Source organism: Anser brachyrhynchus (genome assembly GCF_964034855.1).
Source record: "Anser brachyrhynchus genome assembly, chromosome: 4".
Lineage (NCBI taxonomy): Eukaryota > Metazoa > Chordata > Aves > Anseriformes > Anatidae > Anser > Anser brachyrhynchus.
The window spans coordinates 37560876-37576306 of record NC_137698.1 but is presented as its reverse complement, the minus strand read 5'-3'; the positions used below and the strand labels follow the sequence as shown (position 1 = coordinate 37576306).

General features: G+C 37.0%; 1 protein-coding gene across 1 annotated transcript in view; it reads left to right on the top strand.

Annotated features, from left to right (window-relative positions):
- The window catches only part of USP38 (ubiquitin specific peptidase 38), a 44603-nt gene that overhangs the window by 2548 nt on the left and 26624 nt on the right, over nucleotides 1-15431 (top strand). The window contains exons 3-9 of the mRNA XM_080588850.1: nucleotides 4494-4623; nucleotides 4864-4965; nucleotides 7251-7409; nucleotides 8512-8705; nucleotides 9331-9424; nucleotides 10267-10373; nucleotides 11443-12787. Coding sequence (XP_080444976.1) covers nucleotides 4494-4623; nucleotides 4864-4965; nucleotides 7251-7409; nucleotides 8512-8705; nucleotides 9331-9424; nucleotides 10267-10373; nucleotides 11443-12787 — 2131 coding nt within the window. The remainder of the gene's footprint in view (nucleotides 1-4493; nucleotides 4624-4863; nucleotides 4966-7250; nucleotides 7410-8511; nucleotides 8706-9330; nucleotides 9425-10266; nucleotides 10374-11442; nucleotides 12788-15431) is intronic.

The following is a 15431-nucleotide window of genomic DNA, read 5'->3' as shown; positions in this document are numbered from 1 at the left end:
AAAGAATCACCTTGACTGAACAGACTTGTACAAAGGCGCATGCCCAGTCTAAAATTCAAAGCTGAGAAATTCAGAAGGTTTTGTGCGTACTAATAACTTGCCAGTAATATACTGGTGATTGATTTTCATGTTTGTGTAACTTTAATACTTACTTTTATTACCTGCTTCAACACAATGGGATTGTATAATTGTACTTCTAGAATGGCTTCTCTGTATGCCTCTGCTTAGGGAAGTAAGGCAGTGCTGAGCTTAGGGTATAATAGGAGCTGCTATTATCAAGTAAGAGCTGCCTTGTAATACTAGCTCTGGTTTTCATCTTGCTTTTGAAAGGGCTGTGCAGTCTTACTTGCCTTATTCATGGAACAAATGCTTGACATTTAAGAGTCTCGTTCTACAGTCACAGGACTGACTGTTTGGGAACCCCTTGTTACTGTTGGTTTTTAGATACTGTTGTGTCAATGTTGTATCCAGTTTTGTTTTCTACCTCTGGCTACCCTTTGCAGTAATTACTTGCTCCCTTCTGCTTTAAAGGAGTGCTCTTACAAAGGAGGTAATGCTGCTGGAATGTCTGGAGCACTGAATGGCCATGTTGTCATAAGGCTTGCATCATTCCCAGGAGGTGCAGAACTCCAGGCATCTCAAAGCCTGTGTTGAGAGTCACCAGGGCTTTGAGACTGCAAATTAGAGGCCTGTTTACTTGGTTCCTAAGGGTAACTTTCATGACACTGCATAGCCTGTCTAAAATTGAGGACAGATTAGTAAATAATGGGTAATCAGCAGATAAATTCAGTTGGGGTGAGGGGTGTTATATCATGTACAGATGAGTATAAGAAAGGGTGCTGTTTTTTGGCACTGAGGTGTTCATAATTGACTCAGCTGCCTCATTAAATCTTACCTGAAGCATCAATGCAGAGAAGCAGGAAGTTGTTGAGTGTCCTCTGGGATGTATGACTGCTTTGAGGGTTTACTTCAGAGGTTTCAGAGTAAGTTTGTTAGCCGCATTCAGAAGTATAACAAGAATCATGCTTCTTGTTTGCACTGTGCCCCAAATATCTTTAAGAGAAACTGAATTTTGTTAGAGTGAAAATGTCTAGGTATGACCAGGCCCTCTGTCCCATTGGTCAAGATGTAAGAGATGTAAAGTTTTTTTTTTGGGGTGGGGGGGGAAGATGCCGAGTAATTTGAGCTTTGTTGTTTTGTGTTTATTGTTTTTTTCTAATGTGAGAGATTTGCACCATTGAGTGTTTGTCTGATAGTGCTAAGAAGATATCTTTGCAAAAAAAAAAGTTACTGTTTAAGGATGCAGAGATCAACATTTTATTTTTTCCAGAGATATCAAATACTATTGTGGTTAGGCACACATGGGTAACAGGCCTGTTCCTCATAGGGTGGTATGAGGCAGAAGGATCTCTCAGGGCCTTTAGGATGTTCTTTTGGTCAAACAAAAAATCTTCCATGTTTATGCATGATCACCGTGTCCCATATTAGTATCTGCCTTTGTGTTAAAATGCAGTAGCAACTGAGGAAGTGCAGCAGAGACTATCTAGTAACCTGAGAGTGTATCATAACCTACCAGATCCCAGATTTTGTTTTTAAGGACAGTCCTAAGCATGTCTGCAGGCTTACCCATGTCCTCTTTCGGCTTTTGTTTCTTGTCTTAAGAACATCAGCTCAACTTTCAATAGCAGAAATAGATTTTAAGGATGGGAGTTGAATTTGTTCAAAATTGATGTGTATCAATTACATGGACAATGAGCCTTTTCTTCGCAAGGTTAGTCATACTCAAATGGTAGCTATTGACCTATTAGTAATAGTGGTGAATAGCTTAATAGTTAATTATACTGAATAGAGGTGAAGCAACATGGCAAGTCTTGTGACCAGAGTGTTGGGATGAAACACAAGGAGCCCCAGCTTCTGCCCAAAAGCAGTGTCTTTCATTTGGAGTTTGAGAATAAGTGTGGCTGGAACTGCATATATTAGCAGGATGGTAACCAGAATACATTATAACCACTGTTCTGAAACAGGGCTCTATTGAAACACTCTTTAGTTACCTAAAAAGTTAATTAAGAAAATTTTGAATATACTGTCATTAGTCTAATCGACCTTGCAGGTCTTTGTGTCACCTACACAAAGTGTGTAACACTTTGAAAAGTACCAAGTCTACAAATTGAAGGGTGGGTGCTGAAGAGCACGATGGTATGAGACGTAGTGATCTGTTTTTAGGTGAATGTTAATTCTTTGCAAGCCAAAGGAGTTTTGGCCTACATTGGATTCCTCGTTTTATAAAGCATATGAAAAGGCTGCTCACAAAAAACATTTTAATATAACATCCTGAGGAAATGGGAGCTTTATGTAAATTCGGAGCAAAGAATACTGTTGGCATGTTTCTTCCAAGTGTTTTGTAGTGATATTGAAGAAATACAGGTAGATCTGTACTTGATTCTTAAAGTAAACAAAAAAAAAAACCACAAGACAGCCTTAATGATTATCTTAAAGAAGCCTTCCAATGTCATGTATATGAGTAGTTCCTAATTGCAAGATATATGGATTTTGGGATGTTTGTGTGCTACACGTTTTTCAGATGTAACTTACAAACTAGATGTAAAAGTTGTTGTTTTTTTATGGTAATACAGCATGCCTGCAATACACGTCTGGTATTGCTAAACACTACTCTTTTAGCTTGCAATCTTAGGACTGAAACCCTGATTTCAGTTTGGAGTACTTCATTTGCCAGGAAGACCATAGGATGTGACTGTTTTCTTTCAGATTGATCACCACAAGCCATGTGGCATGGGTAGCAGATGATTTTCAGACTCCTTGTGTTGATAAATTCTCTTAGAAAGCCTTGCATGCAATTCTTCACCATAAAATTCATCTGTCCGGGTTTCAGATGACTGAAACTGACTTGAAACTAAATGCTAGAAGTTCTAAGATCTTAGGTAATTTGATATTGGTTCCCCTGTCAGTAGTTTACTTTGTATGAGTTTGCTACAACTTTGTACTTGGAGCAAAAAAGAAAAGAAGCTTGTGCTCCCTTTCTGTGTAGTGCTTATGAGATACCTCTTATCCAAAAGAAGCTATGCAGCTGTGCCATGTTAGCATTCTTCTACATTGCAAATCAAAACAGGGAAGATAGGACTGCTTAAAACTATTAAATTCTCTTTGTTCCTTTTGGCTGCTGATGACAGGAGACAGTAATATGTAAAACCTTTTGGATATGTAGTGTGTGGCAGGATACATTCATATAGTGTCCATGTCTTTTCAGTGCTTTCTTCATTCTGTTAAATAGGCTAGAAGCCTGCTAAATGAACCTATTCATAGTGATGCTGACTGCTAGACTGGTTACTTTTAATCTGTTCAGCTCTGCTTAGAACTTCAACTCCTAAAAAAATTAATATTTGAGGAGCTTTTTCTGTGAAAACGAAGAAATAGACTTGTAACTTCCCTTTTTCACTGAATTATAGAACAGAATTGTAGCCTTCTTTAGATTGAAAGCAGCCTTTGGAGGTAATCTCGTCCAATCCTGCTTCAGAGTCAGACCTTGTTGCTCAGGGCCCTTTTCCAGTTAAGAGCTTTCTGCACAGATGGAGGTGCTACAGCCTTGCTGCAGACCTTGCTTCAATGTCTGGCCACGCTCATGGTGAAAGAAATTTTTCCTACTAGTCTGTTAGTGCTACTTTTCTAGTCTGAAGAAGGAGATCTTGTGGAAAACTAAAGATAATCCAAAACTTTTTGGAGTTGAGTCTTTAGGGGAGGGGACTGGGGAAAAAATCAAGTTTTGGCTGGCATTGCATTATGATAGCGTCTGTGTCTTAGACTTGCTTCAAGTAACATGCCTGTCTGCCTTGAGTATCAGTGTAAATTGTCTGCTAATTTAAAAGGATAGGAGGAGGTTGTTTTCAGCCCTTTGTTGCATATGTTTCATTGTATTTCCTAGGCACAGCTAAATTCCTTTCACACTTACTTGTTTCTTAGCTGTATCGAAATTCTTCCTTTTGGGGCATGTGTAGACCATAGGCTGCTGATCTGCTGATAGCTATTATAAGGTCTTTGTAACATCTGCAGTACTTAATGTTACTAGATTTTGCCTTTTTTAACGTAGTAGTCAGTTTTGTTCTGGTTTGTGTGGTAAATGCTGTAGGAGGGCTGGTTGCCAATTACAAGCACTTTGTCATTTTCAGTTGTTTCGGCCACAAAATAAAAATTTTATCTTAATGTCTGTAAAAACTGAGTTCATTTTTTTTTGAATACAAAAATATGTAATACTTAATTTTATGTTTATGTATTTTTAATTATCTATTTAATGTATTAGTTGTTTATATAGCAATAAATTTGTGGAAATGTAACCAAAATTATCTTACGACTTCCTAATACCCTTCTGTTATTTCTTGTGAGCGTGTGTGTATAGAATGTTTTTGTTGAGGTCAAAATCATGTGGCATATTGTTTGTTTTGTTGGTTTATTTTACTAAATCATTTTTCATTATCTTTCAGGATGATTGACTGGTTGTCTTGGCCTCTGGCTCAGCACGTAGAAACTTGGGTGATTGCACTGCTGAAAGGACTAGCTGCAGTCCAGAAATTTACTATCCTTATTGATGTCACTCTGCTAAAGATTGAGTTGGTATGTTGGAAAAGAACAAAACTGAAGGAGAAGGAAAGCAATTTGTAACAGAAGCAACAACAGGCAATTGCATAGCTGTTATACACTATTTTATTGTCCTGCATGGATTATGTAAACTTGTAACTTACGGTTACATGTAACTTTGTTTCAAATGGTTGAGGATTTCCAAGTCTGTTTACATTTTTACTAGAATTTCGCTTTCTAGATTTACTGAAAATAAATGTTTCGTTGTTTTTTTAGGTATTTAATCGACTTTGGTTTCCTCTAGTGAGGCCTGGTGCCCTTGCTGTCCTTTCCCACATGTTACTTAGTTTCCAACATTCTCCAGAAGCTTTTCATTTGGTAAGTTACTGATCAAATGATTTTCAGTTGTTTTGAAATGTAATTCATAGGGGCTTTTTAAATTGGGCGCAAAGAGAAACGGAATTGAAGTGCTTGGATTTCATCTTTGTTTCAAGGTTCCGGAATCAGATTTCTGTGGGTTACAGGCCACTAGGCTTTCTAGCTGCCAGGTTCAGCAACTCAATCTGTAACTGGAAACAATGATTTGTTCTTCCTTGTATGTACATATTTCTGGCAGTAGCATCTGGGGACCACATTCTGTCTTTGACTATGTACTTCTAGAATGACATTTCACATGGTGTGAAGTCTACAGGTAAAGCTGGGCTGTGGGTTGGTCTTTCAGGCACAACTGTTTGGAGAAAACAGATAAGCAGTTACATTGCCTGCTATATATGACCTAGTTGCCCTGAATAGATGTGCAAGAGCAAGTAGTTCAGTTTAAGAAAGTTATGTGATTGTGACATACGTGTGTGCAACCTGAGGGGTGCTATTTTTAATGGCCACTTCTCAAAATACAAGTCACCAGTTAAAGCAGTAGGTATTAGGTTATGACAATGACTGTTTACATTCATACAGCAAGATGTATAACACCTTCCCTCTCCTCAAATTCAGTGCCTAGCTGGAAGTTGCTTTTAAGTGAAATATAGGTCTTTCAGGTTTGATTATAACAACATCGTGGCACACAGTTTCTTTAAGCTGTCCCCAGGGCTCTTAGGCTTGAAGTGATCTCAAATGCTTCGCTTTCATTGGTGTCAGAGTAATTGTCTTAATGCCTGTTAAACTTGTTTTAATAACAAAAGTGATGACTTGCTTTTGAAGTCCTCGAAGAATGTTCTGTTGTACTTAAAATATGTAACTCAACCACAGTTTGTTCTGGAGTATGACACTTTAGTTCAACTTCAGCCAAAAGTGGTGCTTCTGTATATATACCAAGTGTAACTTTGACTATTATGCAGTGTGCCATAAGAAAGACTTTGATTCTCAATTAGACCTTTGGACTTCTACATTCTGGTCTTCCCACATGGCTTGTCTGTACAAAATTATCACATCTTTGGTTTAATTTATGCAAGTCTCATTCTTGGAAGTTGACGCGTAGTCGTTGCTGTGTATGTGTGTTTGTGAAGTGAGAAACTTTTAATTGCAGCTTTCACTGGTGACTATGTGGTTCATACAATAATTTATCTTGGTATTTTTGTTTTCAAAGAGTAGATATCTTGCTTGCAAAAAGAGTAGAGTTAGTTTCTGAGATATAAAAATATTTATACTTACAAAACAACTGTTATTTGAGAAAGTGACAAATGAGTATTGTGCGCCTGGCCCCCCTTAGTTTGGTGTTTTGAAGTATACTGGTTCATGTAACTTATGTACTTGCCTAAAATGATGGCATTCTTACTTTTTTGTATACTTTCCGTCTTTACTGCAGAACAGTTTTAGCTGTTCGTGATGGGAAATGATTGCATCCATTTTTTTCCACAGTTAATCCCATTTGATCACTTAGAAACAAAAAAGTGTCCAAAATATTTCGGTTCAGTGGTAAGTCCCTACTCCTAGGGCCCACACTGAAATAACTTTCTACTTCTTATGTTTGAAGACTAACAAATAATACTTTTTACATTAAAAATACAGACAGAACTGCGTTGAAGAGGGGGAAAGAGTTAGACTAAACATTGTTTTTATAATGAATTTAAAGCAGTAATGAATTTGAACTAATTCCCAAATAGGTTACTACTCCTATGCTAGTTTTTTTAGCTTGTGATAAATTATCTTGGTTTGAGCCCAGTTCTATCACTAGGTGGAGCTGCAAACCAGTTTCTGTCTCCTTAAATAAAATCAGATGAACACCTTACCTGCTTCAGATACCAAGCATTAGATTCTGTTAAAGAAAAATTGAGACTTTTTTTTTAAAAACTCTATGTATGAAATTAGGACAGGATACTGAGCTGTTAGTGGTGGCACAAAAGCAAAATGTTTGTTCTATTATCATTAATAAAACGAGTACTTTGAACATGACTGTTTAAAAACTTGACATGCATCTTCTGAGTTCATGAAGTTCCAAAATTTGGTATATGAGCGGAAGGCAGCACTGAATGATTAATTGTGCTGTTTGAAAATTGTCATGGGTAAAGAATCATGCATGCGTTTTTCTGGTCACTGTTTCTCAATCACTTGTAACCTTAAGAACAAAACGTTCCCTGCCATTTAGGGTGTGGAAACAGTAAAGTTGTCTGTAGGAAAAAATTTGAAAATTGAATTGCTGTTTAATACTTTCTTTTTCCGTCCTTTAGGTTGTGCCACATGTGGTCAGCTTGGTTCACTCCTTCAAAAGTGATGGTTTACCTTCCAGTACAGCATTTTTGATGCAGTTGACTGAGTTGATACACTGTATGATGTATCATTATTCAGGTTTTCCAGAGCTCTATGAACCCATTCTGGAAGCTATTAAGGTATATTAGGAATGCAAAGATGGTGGGATGTTCCTGTTTTGTTTTCCCAAACACGAAAGCTATAATCTGACAGATCTAAATTGTTTAGAACGTTGACTAGGAAAAATGAATTAACCACATAATCTATTGTTGATTCTAACTACTTGAAATAAAAAAAAAGTCCTGATTGTCCAGGAGATGATTGTAACAACCTTTAAGAAAAGTCCGTAATTAGAGCCTTTATTAAAAACATAATCTAATTTCTTCAGCCTCGTGTACCTAACAATGTCTTTGCAAGGTTTATTCTAGACAATGCATTTCAACTCAAACTAGAAGCTGTAACTATTCAAATATAAGTTCAGGCTGAGGGGTACTTGAAATGGCATAATTCACTCACTATTTCCAAAACTCCAAGTAAACACTACATCTTAATAGTGCAGTCAGTATTGCATGCCTCTGTTGGTAAAGGATACTGGCCTATACTGTTTCAAAGCCAAGTTTTGCTTTTTTGAGACAATGTTTAATTTACATAATACATATTTTTAATTACTTAAGAGAAAAAGTCATAAACTAGGGTGTTACTGCTTGATTTTATAACAGTGGTATTTCACTTAAATGTTTTGAAGCCTAAAAAACCCCCTATCAACTTCACTTCAACTATTTCGGACTCTTTCATTCTTAATTTTTTTTCTGATTTGACAGCAGGAATGTATCTCCAGAAAAGGTTATGGATGTTTTGAGGTTCTATTAATGCATGGAATTTGCAAGGTAGTTTAGAGGGGCAGGAAGGATTGTGTGTATGCAGATCAAAGGTGTCTACCAGTCCCTTATTCATGTCACTTGCTAGTTGACAAAAGAAGCCCTGAAGAAGAGGATTCAAGGATTTGGTGGTTGTTGTTTGTAATAGGACATTTTATTAGCTTTTGACTTGCCAGACATTTCTGCTGTCAGTATTTTCAAAGACAATAGCAGCATGTATACGCTAGGCTAGCAGGGGTGGCAAAAGCCTGAAGAAGAAGTTAAGAGCAAGGGAAGATAAAAAAAAAAAAAAAAGACTGCTGGGTGGCAGTACCTACAATAAAAGCAAATATGAGTCTATTAAATGTGTGTGTTTCTTTTGTAGGATATGCCCAAACCCAGTGAGGAGAAGATAAAGTTGATTCTCAGTCAGAGTGCCTGGACTTCTCAATCCAGTTCTTTGCCATCTTGTCTATCTAGACTTTCTGGAAAATCTGAAACTGGGAAGACAGGTCTAATTAATCTGGGAAATACTTGCTACATGAACAGTGTTATTCAGGCGCTTTTTATGGCTACAGAGTAAGCCCTTTTTTACCGGCTCTTTTCATTGCAAATTGATTATTGCAGTTTTCTTGCCTTTCATTGAATATAAACATGTCCTGGGTTAGTCAGCTGCCTAGGGCTGGGTGACTTTCTTTGCACTTAGATGCTTAATGCTTTTCTAAAATCCATCTCTGTGGAACTGCAGTTTTAGCTGTTAAAAATCCTCATCCTTTCTGTCCATTGTCAAAGATGTATATGCAATGAACTAAAGCATTTTAACGCTGACTCAATGCGTTTCTTCAGTGTCTAAAATGAGAATTAAATGTCTGTCTTCCAGGTCCTTTCTTTTCTTTGCTTTCCTTAATATTTTAAAAGTTTCATGGTGATGCTTTTTTTTACAATCTGGAAGCTGTTGGGGGGGAGGGTGTTGGGGAGTCCTATCTTACACACTTAAATATATGAAGAAATGACTTTGTGCAATGAGCTCCTACTGTACAGTAGCTTCACACTTCTGCACTAGAGCAGAATTCAGGGATTGAAGGGAAGTGTTAAAGTGTTGTATGTTTTGCTGTCTTTCAAACTGAAGTCATTTGAGATGGAATGATGCCTGCATTGCTGTTAGAAAGCTATGAGGGAAACTAACATCTACTTCTTATTTCAGTTTCAGAAGACATGTTTTATCTCTGAATCTAAATGGGTGTAATTCACTAATGAGAAAATTGCAGCATCTTTTTGCATTCTTGGCCCATACCCAGGTATGACAGCTTTCAATTTTTTTTAAGCTTAGATTTGTATACCAAAATTTAGGAAGTGGCATCATGCCATGGGAGTACACTATAGTACATAAAAAATGTGGTAGATTTGTAGGGGAATGAGTCTGCCTCCAAGTGTTTAGATGACATTAATGGAATTAGAGTAATCTATTTGATAAGTGGAACATCCACTTATGAACAACCAAATGACAAAGTAAGTTCTGTTTTTATAGATGGGTTGTAACGTGTTTCCTTTCATAAGGCAAAATGGAAAAAAAAAAAATTAACTAAGACCTGAATTGATATACCAGTTGATTTTATGCAACTTCATGGGATGAAGTTCTATAGTGAATTCTACGTTAAATTTTAATGTCGTTCAACTTCTGATTTCACCTTTATTAAATGAAACACGAAAGTGTTTTCCTAGTAATAGGAAGACAAAAGACATGGATTAATACCAATAAACTCGTTGCAAAAGTCATGAGGATGGATCACCTTAAAAATAAATTAGTACTAATGAAATACTGGCGTTCTTCTGAAGTATGTTTTCTTCAAGCTTGCCAGCAAGAACATTAACTTGATCTTAAACTTAATGTCTGGCTTATGCTCCCTACACATAGAATATTTGCAGGAACCACTACTTTTCTGTGTATTAGCGGTGATTGCTACAAAACTAATGGCTAATAATTGTTTTTCTCCTCCTATGATTAAATTGTTTAAATGTACCATGTTTCATACAATTCCTTCAGCATAAAGTGGTTCAGAGTCCAGCTGTTCGTATCAAAATGATATAACAAAATGTTTTAGTTTTTATTTCATTGTCTGTTTATTTCGTACACTAACAGAGGGAGGCATATGCTCCTAGAATTTTCTTTGAGGCTTCCAGGCCACCATGGTTCACTCCTCGATCCCAGCAGGATTGCTCAGAATATCTCCGGTTCCTTCTAGACAGGTACAGTTATCATGCCATTAATGAGTAGGAATCTACAGCCCTATCACATAATGCTGAGCTTCTTATTAGGAGCAGTCATCTAATAGTTCCATTGCATGAGTGAAAATTGGGAGTTTTGGGTCTGTCTCCTGACTGTGTTTGTCATAAGTAGTCTCTGAAAAACTTTTCTTCATGAGTTTAATCCATGATAAAGTCCAAATACAGTCCTCTCTACACACCATTTAAAGCAGGTTGTGTTGGTAGTGATGTTCTTTTTTTTAAACGTGAACTTAAAGTTGGGTGTTAGTTATGTTAGCTGTGGTCCCGTTGTAAAATTCATGTGGTTGCTGAAAGCTGTTTAGTCACAGATCTGGAATTTCATCTTAGTGTAGGCAGCTATACTTCGTATAGATTAGATAAGTAATAAAGAGATGTACATGCCTTTATAACTAGTTGTTTATAAACAAGTGAATTAACTGTGACACAGATAACACCCACAATTTATTTGTAACTTTACTTAATTTCAGCATGCTGAGTATTTTTACTGAGTTTTGGCTTAAGCAATATGCTTAGACATGTGCTTCTGGAGAATTTTATCTCAGTTGTGAGAGTGTCCTTTTTTCCCTGTCTTGGATTACTTTTACTACAGTTTCTGACTTTCTTGGGTGGAAAATCGTGACCTTTTCTTTTCCTTAGAAGTAGTCTGGCACTATATAAATAGCTACTTCTTCTCTTACAAAACCTGACATGAAGAACAAGTCAAATGGAGACTTGATTTAGGATGATAAACTACTAAACAACATTTTTATTAAATGCATACTGGTTCTCACAGTGTATTCATTGTGTTCAGTTATGTATAAAATTTGCACAAAAATCTTTATGGTTTCACTTTATAGTTCACTTTATAGTCCACTGGGTAGTACTGAACTGTATGGTTTGGCTTGCTTATATGAACGATAACAGTTTTTTTAATGTTTCTATTCACTTAACCATTGATTTTTTTAGCATAACTTGAAAGAAGTCTCAGATGTTGCAGCTGTATTTCTTTGAACAACAGTACCACTACTTGGACTTTCTTCTTTGTCTTTAGGCTGCATGAAGAAGAGAAAACCTTGAAAGCATTGTCTTCAGCGAAGGCTCCTGAAAGTAGGAAGAATGATGAGTCCCAGACACAAGAAACTGTCCATAAAGCACAGGTATTTGCTGAAGCACCTTGTATGGGAAGTGAAGAAAGAACTCTCATAGAGAAAATGTTTGGAGGGAAACTGAAGACTACTATATGCTGTTTGAACTGCAAAAGCACATCTCAAAAGGAAGAAGCTTTCACAGATCTCTCTCTGGCTTTCTGTCCTCCAGCATCCTTGGAGAATGTTGGTTCAAAATGTGTGGACTGTTCTGAAATGAAAGATGACTGTGGGGTGGAAACAAGTACTTCAGCAACTACTCCTGCTGGAGAAACGCCTCTCAATAGCTTGGAAATAAATGGTGGATGCGATGCAGTTACGATTGAAGGAACCACAAAAGATTTTTCTGCTGAGCCAAACTCTGAGACTAATTCTGAACTCAACAGAAGTCAAGAAAACAGGGACATGTCTCAGAGGCTAGTAGGGAAAAACACCCCATCAGTTACAGACTTACTGAATTATTTTCTGGCACCTGAGATCCTCAGTGGAGACAATAAATATTATTGTGAAAAGTGTGCCTCTCTACAGAATGCTGAGAAAACTATGCAAATCATTGAGGAACCTGAATACCTCATTCTCACTCTTCTGAGATTTTCATATGATCCAAAGTGTCATATAAGACGTAAGATCTTGGACAATGTTTCTCTGCCACTTGTTTTGGAACTGCCAGTCAAAAGAGCAACATCGCCTCTACCTGTAGTTTCAGGAGGTTGGTCTGTTGATGGTGAGGTTTCTGATATTGGAGAAAATCTTGCTAAAAAGCTTAAGCCCTCTGGTGCTGATGAAGTGTCCTGTCCACAGCCGGTGCCCTACACGCTAAGCTCTGTGGTGGTGCACTCTGGCGTATCCTCCGAAAGTGGACATTACTATTCATATGCTAGAAATGTTACTGGTTCAGGGCCTTCAGGACTGCGTCATCAGTCTAAAGCTCTCTCTTTAGTTTGTCCTCAAAATAAGTTGTTGGCAGAGGAGAGTCCTTGTACTGTTATAGAAAATGAGCTGGACACTGATATGTCAAAAGAATGGTTTCTGTTCAATGACAGCAGAGTGACATTTACCTCATTTCAGTCAGTCCAGAAAATTACCAGTAGATTTCCAAAGGACACTGCTTATGTTCTCTTTTACAAAAAACAAAATAACACCTGTGGCTTCAACACCAGTTCAGCAAATGGACTCTGGGTAAATGGAGACCCTCCCCTGCAAAAAGACCTCATGGATGCAATTACGAAAGATAACAAACTATACTTGCAGGTAAGTTTCAAGTAGTATGCCAGGAGTGGTCTCCTTAACACTCACAAGAAGCAGCTTAAATAAAAAGAAAAAAGGTAGCTTCTGAGTATTCTGGTACGTGAACTTGGTAAATCACAAATCTGTCTTCCATCTTGACCTGTACTATGAAATCTGTCTAGCAACTTGATCAGCTGTCACCATTAGGCAGGAAGCACAAGGGAAAGTAGTTTAAACTGGTCCATTAACCACTTGTAACAGTATGCAGGAAGAGCTTGTCAAACAGTACTAAGTTGCATTGCCTTTCATAAATTGCAAGAATGGCTGAAGTATATTAACTTTTAGTGTTCTTAAGCGTGTTTTCATTTCAAGTGACATTCATACAACTGCGATTGCCTAAATGCTCTAACAATTAAAATGAAGACCAAGTGCTAGTGACTAAATTCTGCTTTCCTTTTGCTTTTTTTTCCTCTGGGAACTCTCCCTTTTTGTAGTAGCTGTGTTTTAGATCGCTGTTATTTAAAAAATGCTGTGCTCCACATTAAAATGTGGTTTGTTTTGAGCACCACTGCTATGTGTAGGCTGTCTAGTAGTAAGTGTTTTATTTTGTGTTCCTTGGGTTAAGCTGTTCCTGGGAGTTATAGGCCTACTCAAATTAGAAAAATGAGTCAAGTTCAGATTGGGAAAGAACAGATGAATCTTGCTGTGAGAATCTTTTATAATAGTCACAGGTATTTGATAAACTTTCAGCAATTTTCAGCAATTGTGGTGCTATTTTCTGACTACTTAAAACATTTGTGTGCTAACCATCTTTGTTTATATGCTATCTCTCCTCTTGCCTATACAGGGTGGCGTAAGGCTTAGCTTCTTCAGCAGCAGTTCCAAATAATATTTTTGGTCAGAAATGCTTTCATTTCTTTCCATTTAAATATGGCTGTGTTCATCACCAAACTTCAAACTCAAAACTTCAGTGGGGTTCTCTAAGTTAATATATATAATATATTATATAATATATAATAATAAAAGACCATTTTGAGTCAATTTCTAGAACATAGTAAAAAGTTAAATTGGTCTTTTTGAATACTGCTGTACACTTGGAAGTGGAGGAAAATCAATGTGACTTTGTAAAACCTAGTCACTTGACAGACACAAATATTGTTCTGAATAGTCTTCCAGACTAAAGCTTTCTCTGTAGAGCATGTAGCTTAAATTACGTAAAGCATTGTCGTCATCTCATGTAAGCTGGCTTTAGGTTCTAAGCTATTAGTGTCCTGAAAACCTTTCCCTTAGAACTCAAGTGTCCTTAAATGGAAAAGAAGTTGATATTTTCCGCATATATAGTGTTTTTTGTTACTTTTTAAAATTTAGTCTTTTACACACATTGAAGTGCTGAATTCTTCCATATTAGCTTCTTAGTTCTTGAGATCCTGTCCTTTTCTCAGTTTAAATGAGACTGTTTAAAAATGCTTAGTTAATTTCTTTCTCAAATTAGGTCTAGTGTTGTGATCCTCTGAATTAGGTTATTGTACTTTTGAGAAGTCTAATTTCAGTGTTTGAAGTTCCAAACAAGTATTCTGTTAAGAATATACTTTCCTATTGAGGAAGACTTCACTTTTTTGAAACATGGTGTTTTTTAAAATCCTCTACCCTAGTGCTTTACTTTTATTATTGCATACCAGTTGACCACAAGATAAAATATTTTCATTTCAAATATTATAACCTGCAGTATGAGTAGCTCCCACTCCAATTAAAACAAATTAAAAATTGCTTTCTGAGAACAAGTGGAAGGTTTTTTGGGGGGGAGGAGGGGAATGCTCTGCATTGTTCTCAGTCCGCAGAACTATGGTGACCATTGAGATTTGCTTAACTGATCTGGGTCTTTTTCAGGAAAGAAATGTAATTGGTTTAAAAACATTAAGCATTTGCTTTGTATGGAAACAAGGATATTGTGGAAGCTGTAGTGGTGTTTGCTATACTTAGAACAGCTAATACAGGCTAATATTAAGTAAGCATATGCCTTGAGAAGGAAGAGATGGGCCCAGTTAGCACAAACTATTAAACACGAATAAAGCATGAAAGATCTTAAATTGGTAGACATTTAGACATAGTAGGCATCAGTTGTTTTAGCACTGAATGCAATGATAAGGTGTAGTTCTTAATACTGTCAAGAAGCTTTAATTGGTAATTTGATCACTGCTCTGTATTTCTCATATGTATGCATGCATAGAGATGCCTCCTGTCTATAATAGGAAATGGTTTTATACACCCTAGCAAAGAATTTAGATCATGAGTGAAGCTTATCCTATTCTCAGTGCATTGTGGCTGCTTCTGCATGTTCTCTTAAGCAATTGATAAAAAGCTCTGCTTGTTGCTGGCTTGTAATCTGCAACCAGTGTGATGCAGTGATGTGGGGCTCCAGAGCTGGGAGTCATCCCTTGCACGTAAGTCATGTGCAAGATATGATGGTGTTGTTGTTAGTGACTGTCACTGCTGGTAGTAGTGAAAACAGGATTCATCTCCTCTGCAAGGAAGTCTCATAATAGATTGTTGTGATCTGTATTGTGAAAGGTGCATAATCCAAAATAAGCATGAAATAACCTAGTAACTGCAGAAAAGGAAGTTCCATTGCAGCTAAATCTGACAAAAAAAAAACCACTCAGATTTAAGA